The sequence below is a fragment of the Amphiprion ocellaris genome, chromosome 23 (assembly GCF_022539595.1).
Source record: "Amphiprion ocellaris isolate individual 3 ecotype Okinawa chromosome 23, ASM2253959v1, whole genome shotgun sequence".
NCBI lineage: Eukaryota > Metazoa > Chordata > Actinopteri > Pomacentridae > Amphiprion > Amphiprion ocellaris.
Window position 1 is genome coordinate 11,239,627 of NC_072788.1, and position 19,018 is coordinate 11,258,644.

Sequence of the window (19,018 nt, forward strand, 5' to 3'; positions counted from 1 at the left end):
TGCTCTATAGTTTCCAAACAATGGCACCAATGTTTAACTGTATATTGATTGGATTTTAAACCTCCTGTGTGTGAAGTAGCCTGAATATAAGACTGGCTGCAGAGTGCATTTTGTGTGCGCAGCTGTTTCATACAATGCTTTTCAAAGCACGTTTTTCCTTTTTTTTACCTTTAAAAACCCAGATTTGTTTTGGCCTTTTGGCCAAACCTTTGTGAAACTCTATGAATGGGCATGTGTTGATCAGCGCTAAAGAAATACATCTTTTCATGTCCTTGTGCCATCTCTCTTTGAACTGTATTAGAGGAGAGTTTGGAATATTCAATTTTGGATCTTATTCAGGAGGCAGTTAGCTTTGCATAAAGAAAAATAGTGGTCGGCAGAAGTGGCCATTGATTTAACCCCTAAAAAAATCATCTCTGTGGAGCAAAGATGCACAGTTTTCACGCCAAATTTTAATTTTTTTCATGTGAATAAACCTTTCACTGCAGCTCGAGCACACCAGCTCGCCTACAGCCCTTTTGTAGTACTGCAGTACTTTGGACACACATATTGAAACTGATTTTAAAGTAATAATGCTACAGAAAGCCTCTCCTTGCAAACAGACAGGATTGGTTTATTAGGTTTTTATGAAATTGCTGCAGTTTGAATCTGTGTTCTTGAAACTGTCGTTGATACATTGAATTTTCAAGATAGAAATGTTCAATCATGCTGCTGACTGCTTATTTTGCACGATATGTCTTTTAACAGATGGAAATAGGTCGCTTGATTTTCACCAAAGGGGTCTTTAAAAAATGAATTGACTTCTTTGGCACAGATGTTTTATCTCACCTGGATTTCGCAGAGGGTTGTGGTGAAAGTACAGCAAATTTTTTAGATGGAAGTTTCACTAAAAAATTACAGCTGAGGTTAAAATATCTATATTTTTCATTGTGACATTGATGTGGGCAGTCATCAAATTGAAAAACTGAGCGAGTAGAAGAAAGAAAAGGTAGAAAAGTCATTTTGATGTGGACAGACGGCTTAATTATTTCTGTCAATGGGCGACTGAGCAGTTTTTTGGAATCTGTTATGGCATCTGTCTCCCTTCTGAATCAGTGGAAGCAAAAAAAAAAAAAAAAAAATCCCTGCTGGCTCTTGTCCATAAAACCACTAGACCATCCTTCACCTCCCCAGTTGAACTCTATTTCTTGTTTTGTTTTTTTTTTCTCTGCACAAACCCAATTGCAAAAACAAATATTCACGCAAAAAATCAAAAATCCAGGCTATTTTTTTTTTTTTTTTTTGACTCTACGTACACGAGGTGAATGTGGGATGGTGTGGTTTACTTGCAGCCATAGCAGAGCCACTGTTTGTCACTCAACAGCATGACTTTTGGACCCACTAAGCTCCCTGCAGGGTTGAAGCTGAGTCTGGAATAGAGAGAGAGCCACGAAGAATGGGAGCCTTCATGCCATGAAAGCAAAGCAGCAGCCCAAAAAAAAAAAAAGAAAGAAAGAAAAGGAAGCGGTAAAAGGAGCTCTTTCACTCGAGCCAATGCGTAACATTTTGGAAAGCCTGGCTCGCTTGTGGCACTGCATTCACCGGAGGAAAGTGGACAGTAGTTACACCCCACTTCTGAGCGATAGTGTTTTCTCACCCCGTCTTATTCTTTATCTTTTGCACTTGGAGGTTATAAAAGGTGGCTTTTATTTATTTTTTATTTATTTTTGGAAAGGTGCTTCTGAATGGGAGCTATGGAGGCTTTTTATTTGACAAACTGTCACCGCATTGGATCTGAGAACATGGTGGTGAACGCGGGGGGGAAGTGGGAGTCTGAGAAAAGAAAAATTCATAAACTGAGGAGACTATCTGTTTTTGTATCCATGGCAACACAGCATACCGCCGCTCGTCTCTGCCTTGTTATTACTCATTACCCCTCAGAGCAACAGATTATGTTTTAGCCTTGTTTATTTCTCAGTAGCATCTCCGAAAGACAGGACGAAAAAAAAACGGATAGGCAAGTTGTAATTACAATTTTCCTTTCAAGGACAGAGCCTCACTACAGTATCACCATCATCATTAATCTTGCTTTTTTTCTGGCCAATAGATAACGTGAGCTGGGAATAATGAGTGTTACATTCAGAGATCATTAATAAACTTTCGTCTGCATCCTTTTTGGAGCTTTGGCAGCAAGTTCTGATGCCAGTTTCTCCTTTACCCCAGTCTAAAGTTGGTTTTGGATGCTTGAATTTCATATTATTTTCTCCAAATCATTCAATATGTAATCATGTATGATTGTTTAGTGCACCTCCCTGCAATAAATCTTTAAATATCTTAACTGCAGCAACTTTGAGAACAAACATTTGACCTTAAACTTCAACCTGACATTGATTAGGAGGTTAAAACTTTGCCCACACATTCATATTTAGAAAAAAAAAAACCCTTTGGATTCTAGTGTATATGAGATTAATAGAGTCTGTGTCTCACTGGGATTAATTAGATCTGAAGTCAATTAGTTCCTCTGCATAATTTCTAATCCTCATATTGTAGAATGTTGCTGAAAATTTTTGCAGGCGAGCACCTAAAGATCCTCAGTGGATTCTGATGTAATGTCTCTAACAAGAAGTTCTTTAAAGCGGCTTCACAAGATCAAGAAGTAAAAGCACTGTAGATGTATCTGTTGAGAAAGAGGCATTCAGGTACCAAAAGGGCATCGAATGCTGCTTCAGCGTCACCACTCGAGCCTTTTGTTTGCTAATTTTGGTCTATCCATCCGGCACAGGAGCTGATGCCTTTGACTGAGAAGAAGAAGTGCCGTCGGCCACATAAACAAATTAAAGTCGACGGCAGCTGCGTGCGAGAGATTATACGTCTGTTGTATCTTTCAGAATGATTGCAAACACGTTTTTTTAATATATTTTTGAGTGGGTGGGTGTGCTTTGATATCACTTTGTTGATGATTCTAACCTCAAGATGTCCCGCTGCCTTGAGACATGCGATTAAAAAATGTTTTGGGAGACACATTCATACATTCATTCCACTTGACTCCTTGTTGAATGGCAGGATTTAGCTTTTCCAACTTTTCAAATTAAACCGCCTGACCTCCTTAATGCTCAATCGTACCACCATTGCCAACTTGTTTTTGGCATATGTGTTGCTTTTGTTGTTGCATCAACCTTTCTGGGTCGCTTGGTGTTGGTTTAGCAGTTGGAGGAGTTCAATAGAAGTCATGCAAACCCACCAGAGATGTCTGCTGTTATTCCCTACTGGCTCGTGCCCATTTGACCTCCTAAGACTCTTTCTTGAACCCTTTGAATTTAATAAGAGCATTGCTAGTTCTTTTTTTTTTTGACATTTTCACTGAATCTGGTTAAAACAGTTGAGACATTAATTGTCAGAATTTTTTGTCACATTACTGTCAGTCACAGCTGAGTCACTCATGGCCTCTTATTTTTGTGGAGAAGCACAGAATTTTATGTTTTTTACAGAATCTGGTAAAGAAGAACTGTTAATTTTGGCCAAATTTTAAAATAAGTCATGTAGAAAGAAAATTGGATATAAAATCACGATTTGAAGTTTACAATGTAAAAACTGAAAGTAAATCAAGCATCTGTATTTTTTATAAATGGTAATTTATTTTATTTCCAATGTTCCACCCTTTTTAAAAAAAAAAAAACTCCATTTAAATCAAGGATTTTTTGGATTTTGCCTGTTTACAGAAATTACTGATATTATCTGGTTAAATCGTAGGAAAAATAAGTTTTAATTTAAAAGTTGGCCATTTTTTAAAAAAGGCCAAAACTGTAAATAATATTCACATCAATCACATCACAATTATGCATTTTTATAAACCACAGTTTGTTCTTTTCCAGCATTTTTACTGTTTTAATCATGTTGTGTTTATTTGAAGAAAAAAAACTGATATATAAAAAAACTGAAAAATGCTAAATATTTTTACAGATTTACCAGATAATAACCAGTAAAGTCACAGAAAAAAAAATATAAATTTACATGCTGACTGTTGAACAAAAAAAAGGCCAAAACAGTGGAGAATGTCCACATCGAAAATCTGTATTTAAAAAACAAATATACTAATTGGTTAATTAGCATAAAATTACACAATTTTGCTGTATTTAAATCAGCAACAAATGCAATGTTTTTACAGATACTTGGCTTTTTTCAGCAAAAAAAAAAAATGCATATTAAGCATTTCAAAATGGTAATTTTTTTAAATAGGTAATTGCCATTATTTTTTTAAAAAATGTGTTCAAAATTTTTGAAATTGTAAATGATCTTTTTGGGTGTTATTTTACAGATTTTCCCTGTTTTGTTAAAATTACAGATAACTAGTGAAATCACAGAAAAAATACCCGTTTTTGTTGCATTTTAATCAACAAAAATATATAGAATTATTTGCTATATTTGGAAAGAAGAAGAAGTTTAGTATTTTGAGGATTAAAAAATTCTGAATAGTTCTTTAACTGTTAGTTTACTGAATCTCCCTGTTTTCTTGATAATATCTGGTAAAATCACAATATTTAAAAAAAAAATAGAAAAAGCCTTTTGGGTCTCCATCTCAAGACATATAGAGCTGCTGTGATTCCATTGTGTACGTAGTAGATGTGTTTGCTAAGATCGGCCCTGGGGACGCATCGAACTACTGGTAAAGTGGCACCATTCCCCGCAGACCAGTAAGTATAAATCAATGGCACATCCCAGTGCATGATGGAGGGGCTGATATTTGGGCAGCATTCATCACTGTCCTTCCACACTGGCACCATCAGATAGTAACCATGATGAGAAAGGACAGTCAAGGTTGCCGGCGTGTTTTATGATGTAACTTAAAGTGCAGTAGTGTACACGCACAGGGGTTCAAAAATAAATCTATTTATATGGAGAAGAGAGACGCTCGGACGCTCTATCATAGTTATGGTGGCTTAGAACACAGTGTGACATCAGGTGCATGTGCTGAATGTCAATTCCCGCCGCGCGGAGCTGGAATCTCTCTCGCAGCCCCTTTAAAATGTGACGAATTTGCCGGGGACCCCTGATTCATGCGCCCTCGCCACCACTGTTCCTCATCCCCTGTGCAGATCATAAATCCTCGGTCATACCGGAGGTGAACCTGTCACATGACTCCCTGCAGTGGGCCGCTGCCCCTTTAGCGCAGCCGTCTGCCCCTTCCTGACCGTATTTCATGAGTCAAAGCTGCAGCTCTGGAGGCATATAGGGGAGATTTATGCATTTTAATTGGATTGGCTTCATGGCCTCATGCTGAGAGCTGGTCTTTGAGCTGTACAGGATTGACATTCTGTTCTCCTCACCCTCTTCCACGTCTCAGAGAACTGGTTAGACAAAGGAGGTTGTGGTAACTAAGTGCATGTGACGTAACGTGGGGTTAAGATGACTGACCAGAGTGAAGTGGAAAAGGCTCTGGCTGCTTCCTGGCCGTCCGTCTGGAATGAAAAATGTGTGAGATTGAGATATTAAAAATGCCAGTGAGGACGACTGGAAGATGAATGTGCACAAAACTTTCATCTGCACCAAATTCTGTCCGTACTTGTCATTTTGTCCTTGAAGATGGCTTTGGATGCTTGAATAACTTTGTTTATATCGCACCTTTGAAAAACAGAGTTTACAATGTGCTTTACAGACTGGACAACAAAGAAAAGGAGGACACTCAGGAAGAACATTGAACAACAGAAGGCCGATCAGTCCTAACATGGTAAAAGAGCCTCAGAATAAATTTGTTCAACAACATGCAGATAAGGTCATAAAATGACACATCCAAGGAAGGGAAAGAACAAGTGGAATAACAGAAAAATGGAGGGTAAAACCATGAACACAAGGCTAAAACTGATCATAATAGGAGTAAATAAATAAAATAGATATATGAATAAGTAAGTAAAGGGTAAAAGAGAATGAAATGAACAATGAAAAATAAAGGTAAAAACCAATGAGACTTTAACAATAAATGAATGAATGAATATATTAATGAATAAATAAATAAGACAGTGTTTGGTGCAGTTTTCTACCATAAATATTAAATCTCGAAGACACATTCATATTCATAAGAAGCACTTGAATTCAGTTGTGTCCAGTATATAACATTAATCCACACTGATGCTGGAGGTTCCTCAGACTCCTCTTCCCTCTGGAATAAAAAATATGTGTTTAAGATATAAAAGCTAAAAAAAATGTCGGCGAGGAAGATTGGAAGACGAATGTGCATAAAATTTGCATCATTCTTATAGCATTGCAGCTTCAGCGCCAAATTCTGTCCCTTTTTTGTCATTTTGTGTTGGTTTTGGATGCTTGATTTTCAGTGTGTTTTCATATTATGTTCTCCAAATGATTCTACAGTAAGTATATGGAATCATATAATCAAATCAAACATTCAGGTTCATAGGAAACCCTAGACTTCCACTGTTTTCTGCAGTATATGAGGTTAGTAGACACTGGTGCAGGCGGCGCCGTCTCCTCTGACTGCTACTCCATCTGGAATGAAAAATATGTGTGTTTAAGATATAAAAGCGAGGAATAATGTCGGCGAGAAAGATTGGAAGACAAATCGAATGTGCACAAATACGCCTCGGCCCGCTAAGTAACATGAATGCTGCATGACTGGGCCGCCCCGGCGACACGGAGGCTGGATTTCAGAGTAAATTACGTCGGCCCACTTTAGAGACCCCTTTACTCGGATTCCCATCACGGAGGCTTGTTGGCGTGAGGTGAGGTTCCAGAGGCGCATCGCATCATTCGCCTTCTTCTCCTCTCTCGGCTCTAAAGGGAAACTTTTTGTGGCTCCGGCGACGTCTCGGCACATCAGCCGCCTCCCCAGAACAAAGAAATCATCTGGCAGTAAATCCATCACCCATGGTGTAGATACACTCTTCACCTCTCTGTTTCTGTAGCTTTGTCTCTTCTTTTTTCTGACCTGGCCCCTCTCCAATTGAAGGTGAGATGGTGATAGATGGAGCCTGCAGCTGGCGAGGAGGCCTCAGGGTCTCCTCAACAATGCGCCACGGCTAGTACCACCCACTGCATCAATACCTCTGGAAAGCAGTGTCATGCACACGCACACAAACACTGACATCTGTTGCCACCTACTGCATAGGAGCCCTTCTAAAGTAAATCAGTCTTGCCTTTAAACCGACACACACACACACACACACGCAGATGTCTGCCAGCAAACCCTCCGACGTATACACAACGGCTCATCAGGCAGGAAAATCAAAAGAGCGCTCTCCCCAGACTCAAGCAGCAGTGCGGCTGTTATTGTACCAGAGCCTGTTAATGATCAGCATCTGTTCCCCCCCTTCTCTGCTAGCCGAGCTGCCACTAAAACAAGACTTCTGTGCCGTACTTCATCCCCCACGTTCCCCCGGTCGAGCTCGGCTGGGATGTCGGTGCCGCAAATACTGCTGAGTGTGATCAAAATCAGATTTAAAGCTGCTTTGAGAGACAATTAAGTCAACAAATGGTAGGATTATTTTAGATATACACGGCATTCTTTGAAAAACAATTCATGATTTGAAAATGGTAAATAATCTTTATATATTGTATTGTTGTATTTTAATCTTAATTTACTTGTAATCCTGAAAAAACAGGGCAAAACTGTAGATACTAAATCTATACTGTTCTACTAGGGATAGGACTTCAGTGCTTTAATTTAGATTAATTAATGACAGAAAAAATATTGTGTTAAAAAAAAAAAAACATTTAATCACACCTTTCTCAGTTCCCTAATTTCTGGCACACCGGTAGCACTGATGCACACTTGATAATGAACTTAAAGTCTGTTTGCCAGCCGTGAAGAAGATGCACAAGACGCACTGATGTCAGTGCACAAGAAAGTTTGGTGAACAGTGAAAGAAGGCAAGACTGAATTGAGCTTGTTGGGTGGAAAGTTTTCTTTATAAAAACATCCCAATGGCATCTTGGATAAAAGCGTGGTTGTGTTCAAATTGTTCAACAAAGAGTTTTCTTATCACCGCAGCACTTCAAGCCGACATTATTGCCTCAATGAAAACATGTTGCTGTTAGCACCAGAGCTAACGTTAGCTACGACAGTCCTGGTACTGGCTAACGGTGTAGCCATCCCATAATAGAGCACTTTTTGAGACACTGAGTACTTGAGTTTACAAAAAGTCCTAAAATGTTAAATATAATAGCTATAATTGCACTTTGAGTTTGCACTACTCTGTGAATGTGGCAGACAGATGAAAACCGCACAGAAAAATATAAATGAAACATAAACATTTTTGTTGTTTAATTTATTACTTCGCCTAGAAGGCGGAGCCTCGGCGGAGTTAAGTGACGATTGGCGTTAGGTTGTCTGTCTGTCTTTTAAAAATATGTTTTTTTTTTTCATAAATAAAAAATTCTATTCCAAAAAAAGAACCATCAAAATGACACCATTTATCAGACCCAGAAACTCTGAAAACAGAATGAATCTATGGATTTTCAACTTTTTGAAGGTCCTTGAAGTCCTTGTGCTTATGTTATGTGGCATACAGTGGAAAACTAAACCCAGGCTTTAAATCATCCAAAGAAGTTTTTTCTATATGTCCCATTTTAAAACTTTATATATTATAAACATGTATATGTCTATTCATTGATTCAGTCACCAAACAAAATTTATTAGAATTGAAAAACTTTATTGTGTCACATATTGCTATTTGACAAAAATGAGATAAATTAATTACAAAGCCTCTAATTAATTAGCGCCCCACCACTAATGTTTACATATGGTATTTGGTTGTATCCTGATTTAAAATGGTAAATAATCTCCATTGCTGTTATTTTACAGATTTTACCTGTTTAGTTAAATTACATGTAACATGTAAAATCACAGAAAAGCTAAAATTGCACTTTTTATTGCGTTTAAATAAGCAAATAATATGTTTGAGAGGAAATGTTATGCATATTAAGGATTGAAAAATGCAAATGATGTTATTTTACAGAATATGCCTATTTTCTTGATTACAGATAACATTTTGTAAAATCACAGTAAAAAAAAAAAGAAGAAGAAATATTTTAAGTATGGGACATCCAGCTTTAGAAATCTAGGAGACATGGAGCTGTTGATATTTCATCCCCCAAGTTTCTCCGTTGGAACTCAAAAATACTGCTGACTGTGATCAAAACAAGGTTTAAAGCTGCTTTGAGAGACATATTACATGTATAGTGGATGCAAATATGTCCCCATCTTTGTCCGACTTGAGCTGATTGCTGCAGGCCAGTTTAGCTTAGCATCCACCTGTGCTGTCTATACCTGTCTGTCAGCGCTAATTTACTGCTTCTCTGTGAATATTTGCTCCTGTTTTGAAATGAAACCCTGTGTTTGATCTTCATTAGCATTCAGTTGTAGCCACCGTCGTGTCACCCAGACAGACTCCTGCTCTCATCAGGGATCAGTTGTAAGGTGGCTGACAGATTTCTCTTTAAAATTAACCACCTCCTCCTTTCGTTTTCTTTTTTAAAATCAATGCCCAGTGGTGTGAAAAAGAGGACGATCCCTTCGGGAAATTAGGACGCCTCAGTAGCTGACCGAAGTGTTTGGATGCAGTAATTATGTTTCGTTAATAAATCAACATGTCGCTCTGTGATCTGCGTGTTTTACATATAGATTCTGCCTGTTGTGGAGAGTCTGGGAGCAGGATTGTTGGATAATGACGCTGGAGCTCCTGCAACATTCCAGATGTGAACCGCACTGGGAATCTGCACATCTGTTTCACTGACATGTGCTTTAGGAAGTTAAATCTTCCGGAGCTGCTACATTTATTGGGAGACATTAACCCACCAGCCGTGTTAGATCAACTTTATTCTGTCTTTATTAACGTTACCCATCATGCTCCAATTGTGTTTTGTCAATGTTTGCATTCATTCTAAAACTTAGAGTTGCAGAAAATGTGCATTTCTCAGCTGTCCATCTGTCTTTTATTTCAAGCTAATCGTGTCAGATACTCACTCATTACTTTCAATATCAACTTCTATGGAATTGCAGTCTTTATTCCGTCATATTTCAGTCTGTCTATGTTCCCTAGAAATATAAGAATTCTTTATCGAAATTAAAATTTAAAAAAAATTATAAAGATTTGTAAAGTTTCACATAGATTTTATTGAGTGAGGTGTTACCAGTACTGTAAAGATAATGGCTACTCCATACAGTGTAGATATTTTACTGCTCACCTTCAAAAGTTGTTTCTACACCGACGTACTGATGTCCTTCTTGGGGAAACACTGCCTGCAGTTAAGCCAAACCTCTTACATTTTTAGTATCATGACTGTCAGTCATAGCTGAGTCACTCATGGTGTCTTATTTGTGCAAAAAAAGGCAGATTTTTTTTGTTTATTACAGAATCTGGTATGGATAAGCTGTTCATTTTTGGCAAATTTTTCAACAGACGTGAAATAATGCCATTTTGAGGAAATCCTGTGATGATACGTTTACATTGTAAAAAGTGAAATTTAAAAATGTAACTGTTTTTTTAAAAATCCTGTTAATTTAAGGATTTTCATTGTTTTGGTAAATTGCAAATATCAACTAATATATTCACAGGAAGAGAATGAAATAAAAGAAATGCCAAAGCTGTAAATAATATAAATACATCAAAAATCTGTAAATTTGCAAGTAATATTTTATTATTTCACAGCATGTGACCAAAAATTATACAGTTTGGATTTATTAGCAAAAACTGTACAGATATTTACTATTTTTTAAAAAAAATGTACGTTAAAATTTGAAAACAATAAACAGGTTTGTTTTTTTTTTTTAAATTGGTATGATATAAATTAATACTGTTTTGTTAAATTGCGGATAATTTCTAGAAAAATCACAGAAAGTAATAATAATAATTTGCATGATGACTATAAAAAAAAGACAAAAACTGTAAATAGTGTCCATATGAAGTGTTTCTACAAACATCAATTTATTTTTTTGCAGCATGTCAGATTTTTTTTTTTTTTTTTTTTTTTTTTTTGCTGTGTTTAATTGTAGTATTCCACTGTTTTACTTTGATTTTTTACCTTTATTTTGGCACCCGTACTGCCAGACTTAAACAGCTTTTTTATGGAATGATTTTATTTTCAGCAGATTTAGCCATTATTCCTACTCAGGACCTTTTTTCTGTTTTTTTCAGTTTCTCGCTCTGATAAATGCTGTAATCTTGAGCTTTTTTAAAAGTGAAAACACCTTTTAAATCTGCTGGTGGGTTTGTTGGTTCAGAAGGTTGAGGCCAGTGGAGGTTTGAATGTTGCTTTAGTTTTGTTTGCTTTCATGTTGCCAAAGAAGTTGCTCATTCTGCAGATTCTGCTGTTTCAGATGATGCTGCTTCTTCCTGCTCTGGTCCAAGAATCCCAAAGTGCACTTGGCTTTTATGGACTGATGTAAATTCTCTTTCATGGCTTCAGCGGGAGAACTGTTGATTCTTATCTCTGCTTTAAAGCCACAAATTTACTGTCAGCAAAAGAGTTTCTTAGTGCAGAGAACTGGCTGTGGAGGCAAATTACTATCTGAAAAAGGGGAAATTATCTAAAAGCAACAGTGAAAGCTATTGACCGTGCTGAGGTTTGATTGAATTCTTGTTGTGTTCGTCTTCGGCACCTGTGGCCCCTTTCGGCCTGCTCACTTTGTTTCACTTTGTTGCCCGACCGAAATGAAACAGCATGGGAGGCCTTTTTAGATTGATTCACGCTGACTAATTCATGATTCATATCTGACACCTGTGGCTTCTTTGTAGAGCTTTACGAGAGGTTACCCCCAAAACACAAACATGAAAGGAACAGTTTCAGGATTCTTGCTGGGGTGTAATGGGGCTTTAATTTTAGGTTTATTTTTACCATCGATTGTGTTTTCTTTTGCCTGGGTTATTGATTTACAAACACCAAAATGTTGTTCTGGATGCAAAAACGCAAAAAAAATCTTTAAATTTACAGACATTAACAACTACTTCCTGTCTCTATTTTGCTGCAGAACACAGATCCGGTCCACGACATGCTCCTGGACGTCATCACATGGGTGGGCATCCTCCTGTCGCTGGTCTGCCTCCTCATCAGTCTCTTCACTTTCTGCTTCTTCCGCGGCCTCCAGAGCGATCGAAACACCATCCACAAGAACCTGTGCATCAGCCTGTTCATCGCCGAGTCCCTGTTTCTGGTGGGGATCAACCGGGGCGACCAGCCGGTAAGAAGATACCCGACGTTGAAGAGACGAAATAAACATGTGCTGACTTTAAGTTTCATAAAACACCAGGGAAGCCACGAAAGAAAATATTAATGGAATAAAGTCCAGAATGTAGTTTAGAATAAATAAGAAAAAGTGTCTTCATTAGTGAGCTGTAGAGGTGATTGGAGGAGGATTTTGTTGACTAGCTGGGTTAGCTGGGTCGTTTTGTATAAAATCAACCAAATCCACAGGAAAAAGAATCCCACCTGACCGCCTCACAATCAGCTGATTTTTAGTTACAGGCCTTTGAAGTACATAGAGGTGAGTCAAAATGTCACACTTTTTAATTTCTGTTACTTTTTCCATCGTTTCTGAGCCTCAAAACTGCATCAGTACAGATTATACACACAACATATTCAGGAATTTTAAAGAAACGCATTTGAACTTTGTTAAAAAACTGCTTCCACTCCAGATGACACAATCTAAAGACTAAATCTGGCTTTTGTTCTTTCTCTCTAAAACCAACTTTGGGCATCAATATTACGGGATGTATCATAGTTTGAACAGTGAAATTGCAGCAGTTTAATGTCTGTGGCACAGAGTCATAAAAACAGTCATTGGTACCCTGGATGTGATTCTGTTTTCACCAGAAAAAAAACTTTCAAAAGGACATTTTGGGTAAATTTCAAGGCTCATATCAAAAACAAGTTATAGCAAAGGAAAGGTGTCATGTTTGCCTCCATTTTGATACCAGGATTATCTCCTAGACATAATTCCTTCAGTGTCAAAGTAATGTTTTATTATTGGCATAATTCAGAAAATATTCATAGTATGAAGGTAAAATTGTACATGGTTTCACTAAATAGACTGAAGTTATTGAACATAGAAGCTGGGAGGCACTAAAGATTTTTTCAAGGAATGACCCTGCAGATTTTTCCTTCTTTCTCAAGCCTTTATGCTACACTAAGCTACATATATTCCTCGATTTACTGTACTTTCTTCGTAAATTCTTGATTATTAGAAATGTATTTGTTTTTATAGCACCTTTTGAAAGCCGAGTTTACAAAGTGCTTTACAGACTGGGAATAAAACAAAAGAATGATAGAGTCCAAACAGAAGGAGAAAGAACAGAGAGGCAAAAGAGGTGAAATACAGGTAAAGACGGTGGAAGATTTTCAAAATACGTCAACACCAGATAAGACAATAAAAGAACCAAAAATGCCCTTTCCAAGTAAGAAAAGAGAACAAGTGAAATACAGGAAAATAGAGGGCAAAACCATTAGGAAAAGGATAAGAATAATAATAGTAAGTAAATCAAATAAATACGTTAAAAAAGGTAAATAAAGGGTAAAAAAATAATAAAATTAACAAATAAAATTAAGTTAAAAAATCAGTTGGACAATAAATGTGCCTTTAAATGAAGGATGAAAACATTTGAGTTTCACATTTTAACTTGAAACTAATTTAAATCCACTTACTAAGACATGTAGTGACTTTAAAAGTACCAAAACATTAAAAATCTCCAGTTGTGGTTGTGCGATCCTTGTTTTTTTAGTCCATGTAGACACTGAGGTTGCAGTTGTTTCAAACTACTAGAAGTCAGACAAGAAGGGCTTCACTTGGAGTGTCCAGATGAAACCTGGCTGAAGGATGTCCAACATCTTCTCTTCACATTTAAGAGCCTAAAATGTTTTGAGAAAAATATAACCTTTGGCGTCCTGCTGAGCTGAGTGCTGCTTCTTGGCGAGTGTCAGCGGACTTTTTAGACTCTGTCAGGCTCACTGAGACGAAATGTTGGAAGAAAAAAACAACGAAGGAATTGGATGTTCTTTATTCAACAAATGCTGCCTCCCATGGTGGCGCCGAAGCAAACAGGTATTTGAAAGTGCGCTCACATCCTCCACGGCAACACCTGCCAGCTCCTGTCACTGCCTCGTATCTCCGTCGCTCGCCGACATTAGTTCACGCGATTCACCGCCAACCACCTCCTGCTGCAGTTTTTCAATTTGCAAACACTTCAGACTAATCTGGATTAAGCTGTTCAATACACTAAACCTCCTTCTAGTATAATAACTGTAGTTTGGATGGTATTACTTTCTCATAAGAGCTCAGCTGTGGCAGCAGGTGGAGGCCTGATGCCACTGCACACTCAGCCGCTGTGTTTGTGTCTCTCATGCAGCAACACAGATGTGGAGTCATTACATGTGTGCAGGTCGACACAGGGCTTTTTTTTTTGTTTGCTAATGAGGTGAACACATTCTAGCTAATAGTCTTTGTAATCATTTGTTTATATTATTCTACACATACCTGTTGTGTTGAGTGCAGGTGAATTATTATAAAATCCACAAAGAAAGAAAATGACAGGCCCTTTATTTTTTACAGGTTAAGCTGTCAATTAACAGTATCTGGTTTGAACAAACTTCTTTTTTTGGTCAGTTTTTTAAATGAGGTGTGTAATGCTCATGCTGTCAAAAAGTTTTTAAATGTATTTTTCTATATATATTTTTGTGTTATTTTGAAGATTTCTGCTATTTTGTTAAATTACACATAACAATACCGGTAGATAAAATCACAGTTTTACTGTATTTAAATCCGTCAAAAAAGAATAAAAAAGGATATTATTTGGAAGAAAAATACTGTATTTTAAGGATTGGATCACCAAAAACTTTGACTGTTATTTTGCAAATTTTCCCTGTTTTGTTAAAATACAGAAAAAATCGTTAATTTACGTGATGACTGCATAAAAAAGCTAAAACTGAATGTCCACATCAAAAATCTATATTTTTTAAAATAGTATTTTGTTCTTTTTTATAATGTGTGACCATAAAATTACAGTTTTACTGTATATAAATCAGCAAAAAAATTTAAATGAAGAAAAAATCATTATTTTACAGATAGTTGCCATTATTTCAAAGAAAAAGAATGTAAAATTAGGGTTATAAAGTGATAAATACATTTTTGAGTGGTATTTTAGATTTTCCATGTTTTGTTAAATTACAAATGAATCTAATGGAATCACAGAAAAAAAACTATTCATTTACATGATCAATGTAAAAAACATACTGAGATTAAAGAATTTTTAGAAATGTACATAATATTCATTTACATGATCAATAATAAAATAATATGATTTTATGATAATAAAATCATAGAAAAATAATCATGAATTTAAATAATGACTAAAAATAGATAAAATAGTCACACTGTTCTCTACATACCAGTTCACAGCTGTGTTGGAAGTGCAGCTGGATCTAAATAGAAACTCCACACAGACAGAAATGATGGGCTCTTTACTTTTTACCTTTAGGCCATTAAAACACACTTATATTTTGCTCTTTCAATATCATCGTAACTATCACAACTTAAAATCACAGTCCGTAGTTTAGCTGCAGAGCTAACTCCCTGTGAAGTCAAAGATAATACTTTATCTCTGCACCTTTTCCTTCCATAACATTTTATGGGCGTGATTCACCACCCGTCTCTCCTGGACTGCAATTAATGTCCACTCAAGCTTTTAGTTATTTAATTGAATCCATTTCAGTGACAAAATACGCCAGTTATGTTCAACTGTGCCCATAATGACATCAATCCATGTATGTTACGATTGTTAGGAGGTGTGTGGGTGTGTGCAGACGTGACGCTGCTGTGTTCATGTATCTGTCAGTGAGCAGCTGTATTTTACCTGACCGTGGTTCCGCTTCCAAATGGCCCTTCGCTGCACTTCTTCATATCTGGGCGTCATCCCTGCCAGCTACAGCAAACAGGAGCACATGTGCTCAGTAGCTGCAGCGCTGCTCTGCCAGTCGCTGCAGGCAAACATCCAAACACTGCAGCCAAACGAAGCTTAGCAATGCTAATTGTTAGACAGACACAAACATGGTGAGGTCAGAAAACGCTGCTGTTGCCTGGATGACTAAACTTTGCCCTTTAGTCTGACATTTGCTCCTTCAGGAATCATCCAATAATGATTGGATTCAGCAGCAATACTCAAATCTCCCTTCTTTTTATTTATTTTTTGTTTCCTTCCTCTTTATTTCACTCATCAAACTCAAACCAGATTGCTTATACAATTTTTGGAATAATATTATGTTATTTCACAGCGTTCCCCTGTTATGTTAAGTGTGCATAACGTTCACATCAAAATTTTTTGCATAAGATAATTTGTTCTTGAACAATGTGTGATCATACAAATACAGTTTTACTGTGTTGAACAAACAGAAAAATCATGATTTTACAGATGCTTGTCATTAGATATATTAAGTTATGTATATTAAGGATTGAAAAATGGTAAATAATCTTATTAATTTAGAGATTTAGCTGTTTTATTAAATGTGATTCTCCCGTCAAACCTCCCCAGATTGCCTGTGCCGTCTTCGCCGCCCTGCTGCACTTCTTCTTCCTGGCGGCGTTCACCTGGATGTTCCTGGAGGGCGTTCAGCTCTACATCATGCTGGTCGAGGTGTTCGAGAGCGAGCACTCACGCCGGCGCTACTTCTACCTGGTCGGATACGGAGTTCCAGCGCTGATCGTGGCAGTTTCGGCCGCCGTGGACTACCGAAGCTACGGCACGGACCGAGTGTGAGTAAATCAGACCTCACAGTCTGCATGGATTCTTACAAAGAACACTTTCCTGTCTGAATGAATGCTCAAAAGTTGGCACCTTTGTGAAGCAAAAGGATTCCAACTCTCATAAAATATTTGGTTGGATTCATTTTCACACTTTACTGTTCAAGAAAAGTCCACTTAAGATAAAGAAAACACATTGAGATTAATTTAAGCAAAATATAGCTCAGCTAAACCTAGTGAAAACCTAGAGAATAACCCTGAATTTATTTCATACTTTTTAACTTTACCTGCTATATATATATATATATATATATATATATATATATATATATTTTATTATTATTTTATTTATTTATTTATTTAGTTAGTTATATATTTAGTTAGTTATTGCCAAAAACAGTTTTTTAAAGTTGAAGTGTGAAATTTGAAAGATGTTTTCCAACGATGACAGTTTACAGAAAGTGTAGAAGTGTAGAGGAGATCGTGGTGCTGGATGAATGTCAGGCTATTGTGGTTCATGTTTTAAGATGCACAAATTACAGGAGAAGGTTTAAAGATGGAGATTGAAAGACAGAATAAGAGGCAGGAGATGAACAAAAGCTGCCTTTTTGTGTTTCCTACTGGCACTACATAAGATATAAATTCCCATTTCGGATCGCTCTCCATCCCTCTCTGTTAATCTCGAGCCCATCTGAAAATAATGAAGACCAGCATCAGCAGTTTGCGTCTCAGATGTTTATCATATACGGTTCGCACTCGGTGCGTTTGTAGATCGGCGGAGCAATAGTTCTGGGTGATGGATGAGGTGATAGCTGCCACCGCCTGAGCCTTGGCATCATGTGAATAATTAAAGGCTGCCACCGGTGGAACAATTATACGCAGCCATTGAAGGATGAGGGAAGGGACGAGGCATGACACCCGCTGGATAGCAGAAGGTTGGGGAGGGCACAGAGTCCTACCGCCAAATTGATTTTTGGGAGCGTAGCGGCGATATCATGGGCGGTGTCGGAGGCGTCCAACAAGTTGCAGTGACCTAAGTGCAGCAGATGAATGAGCGACCAAACACCTGAAGGTCGGCTAGCTTGTGAAGTCAACTGTTTAACCTGAATCTCTCCGTTATTCCCACCGATTACTCTAAATGTGCCTCTAAGCGAGGTGGGAACGTTCTCCTTTCAGTGGTCAACAAAACAAGAATGCTGTGTAATTTCTCCAGTTTAATGAAAGTAATACATCAAACCACCTGTAAAGTCGTAGTTTCAGTAATGTGGTTACTGATACAGTAGCCTGGTAGCTGTATAGGGGAAGGCCCATGGTGGAGGTTTCCTGTAAATATTTAAAGACGGGTGAGAAATTAAAGCAAAAACCTACATAAAGCGTTTTAGTGACACGTATCGCCACCACAGAACAACCTCAGTGTGTCTTTCTGGAACTCTTCTGGAGGCATGAACACAATTCTGCCAAAAGATATTCCCTCATTTGGTGTTTTGATGATGGTGCAGTGAGTTGTTGGTCCAAAATCTTCCGCTTGGGTTGAGTTGTGGTGACACTTGAGGGTTGTTGCATGTAATTTATATTACTGGGTTCAGTATGAAAAAAAAATGCATCAATCTTTTTGAGTTACGACAACTTCACATGAAATTATGTTCAACCAACAAACTAAACTGAGTTAGGAGAATTAGCCTTTTTTTTAAATTACCACTTAGCTAATGATTGATAATGTAAACACAGCTCATACAAATTAAGTTTTTCCAACTATTTTTCTGCATTATTTAAAAGAAAATCGTGTGTGTTACTTGTTTAAAAATCATCACAAACAGAAGCTTTATAGGTTGACAACCTTTTAAAGAATTACCTTGCTCCAATATAACAATTTTTGACTTTTTCATGTTTTTATTCAACTAGTAGATTTTAAGAAATTGCAATCAAATTGGTAGTTGTTAATTTTTTCATGAATTTTGAGTTTCAACACACAATCTTTAAATCCAGAAGGCAAAAATAGTGCAAATTAGATTTGTGTCACAAATTATAAACAAACATGAACAGTTCTGTCTTGCTGATGCAGATTTGTCAAGAAGAATTTTTCCCTTCTAGTTTGCTAATCTGAAGCGTAGGATTGACAAATTTCTCTCCTAAGCATGATTAGCATTAGCTACATGCAGTAGAGCATATTTCATCAACTATATGAGCAAATGTAGCCAAAACTAAGTAAAAGAATCCACAGTTGGTAATATCACAATTTAAAATATTCCCAAATTCATTGCTTGAGTGGAATTTCTTCATCAAAAGCTTGATATTCACTTTGAA

At 37.1% G+C, this 19,018-nt stretch overlaps 1 protein-coding gene across 17 annotated transcripts in view; it reads left to right on the forward strand.

Moving 5' to 3' along the window:
* The window catches only part of LOC111564120 (adhesion G protein-coupled receptor L3-like), a 266,802-nt gene that overhangs the window by 209,363 nt on the left and 38,421 nt on the right, over nucleotides 1-19,018 (forward strand). For all 17 annotated transcript variants that reach the window (XM_055007698.1, XM_055007699.1, XM_055007703.1 and 14 more), the window contains 2 exons: nucleotides 11,957-12,166; nucleotides 16,506-16,726. In XM_055007698.1, coding sequence (XP_054863673.1) covers nucleotides 11,957-12,166; nucleotides 16,506-16,726 — 431 coding nt within the window. The remainder of the gene's footprint in view (nucleotides 1-11,956; nucleotides 12,167-16,505; nucleotides 16,727-19,018) is intronic.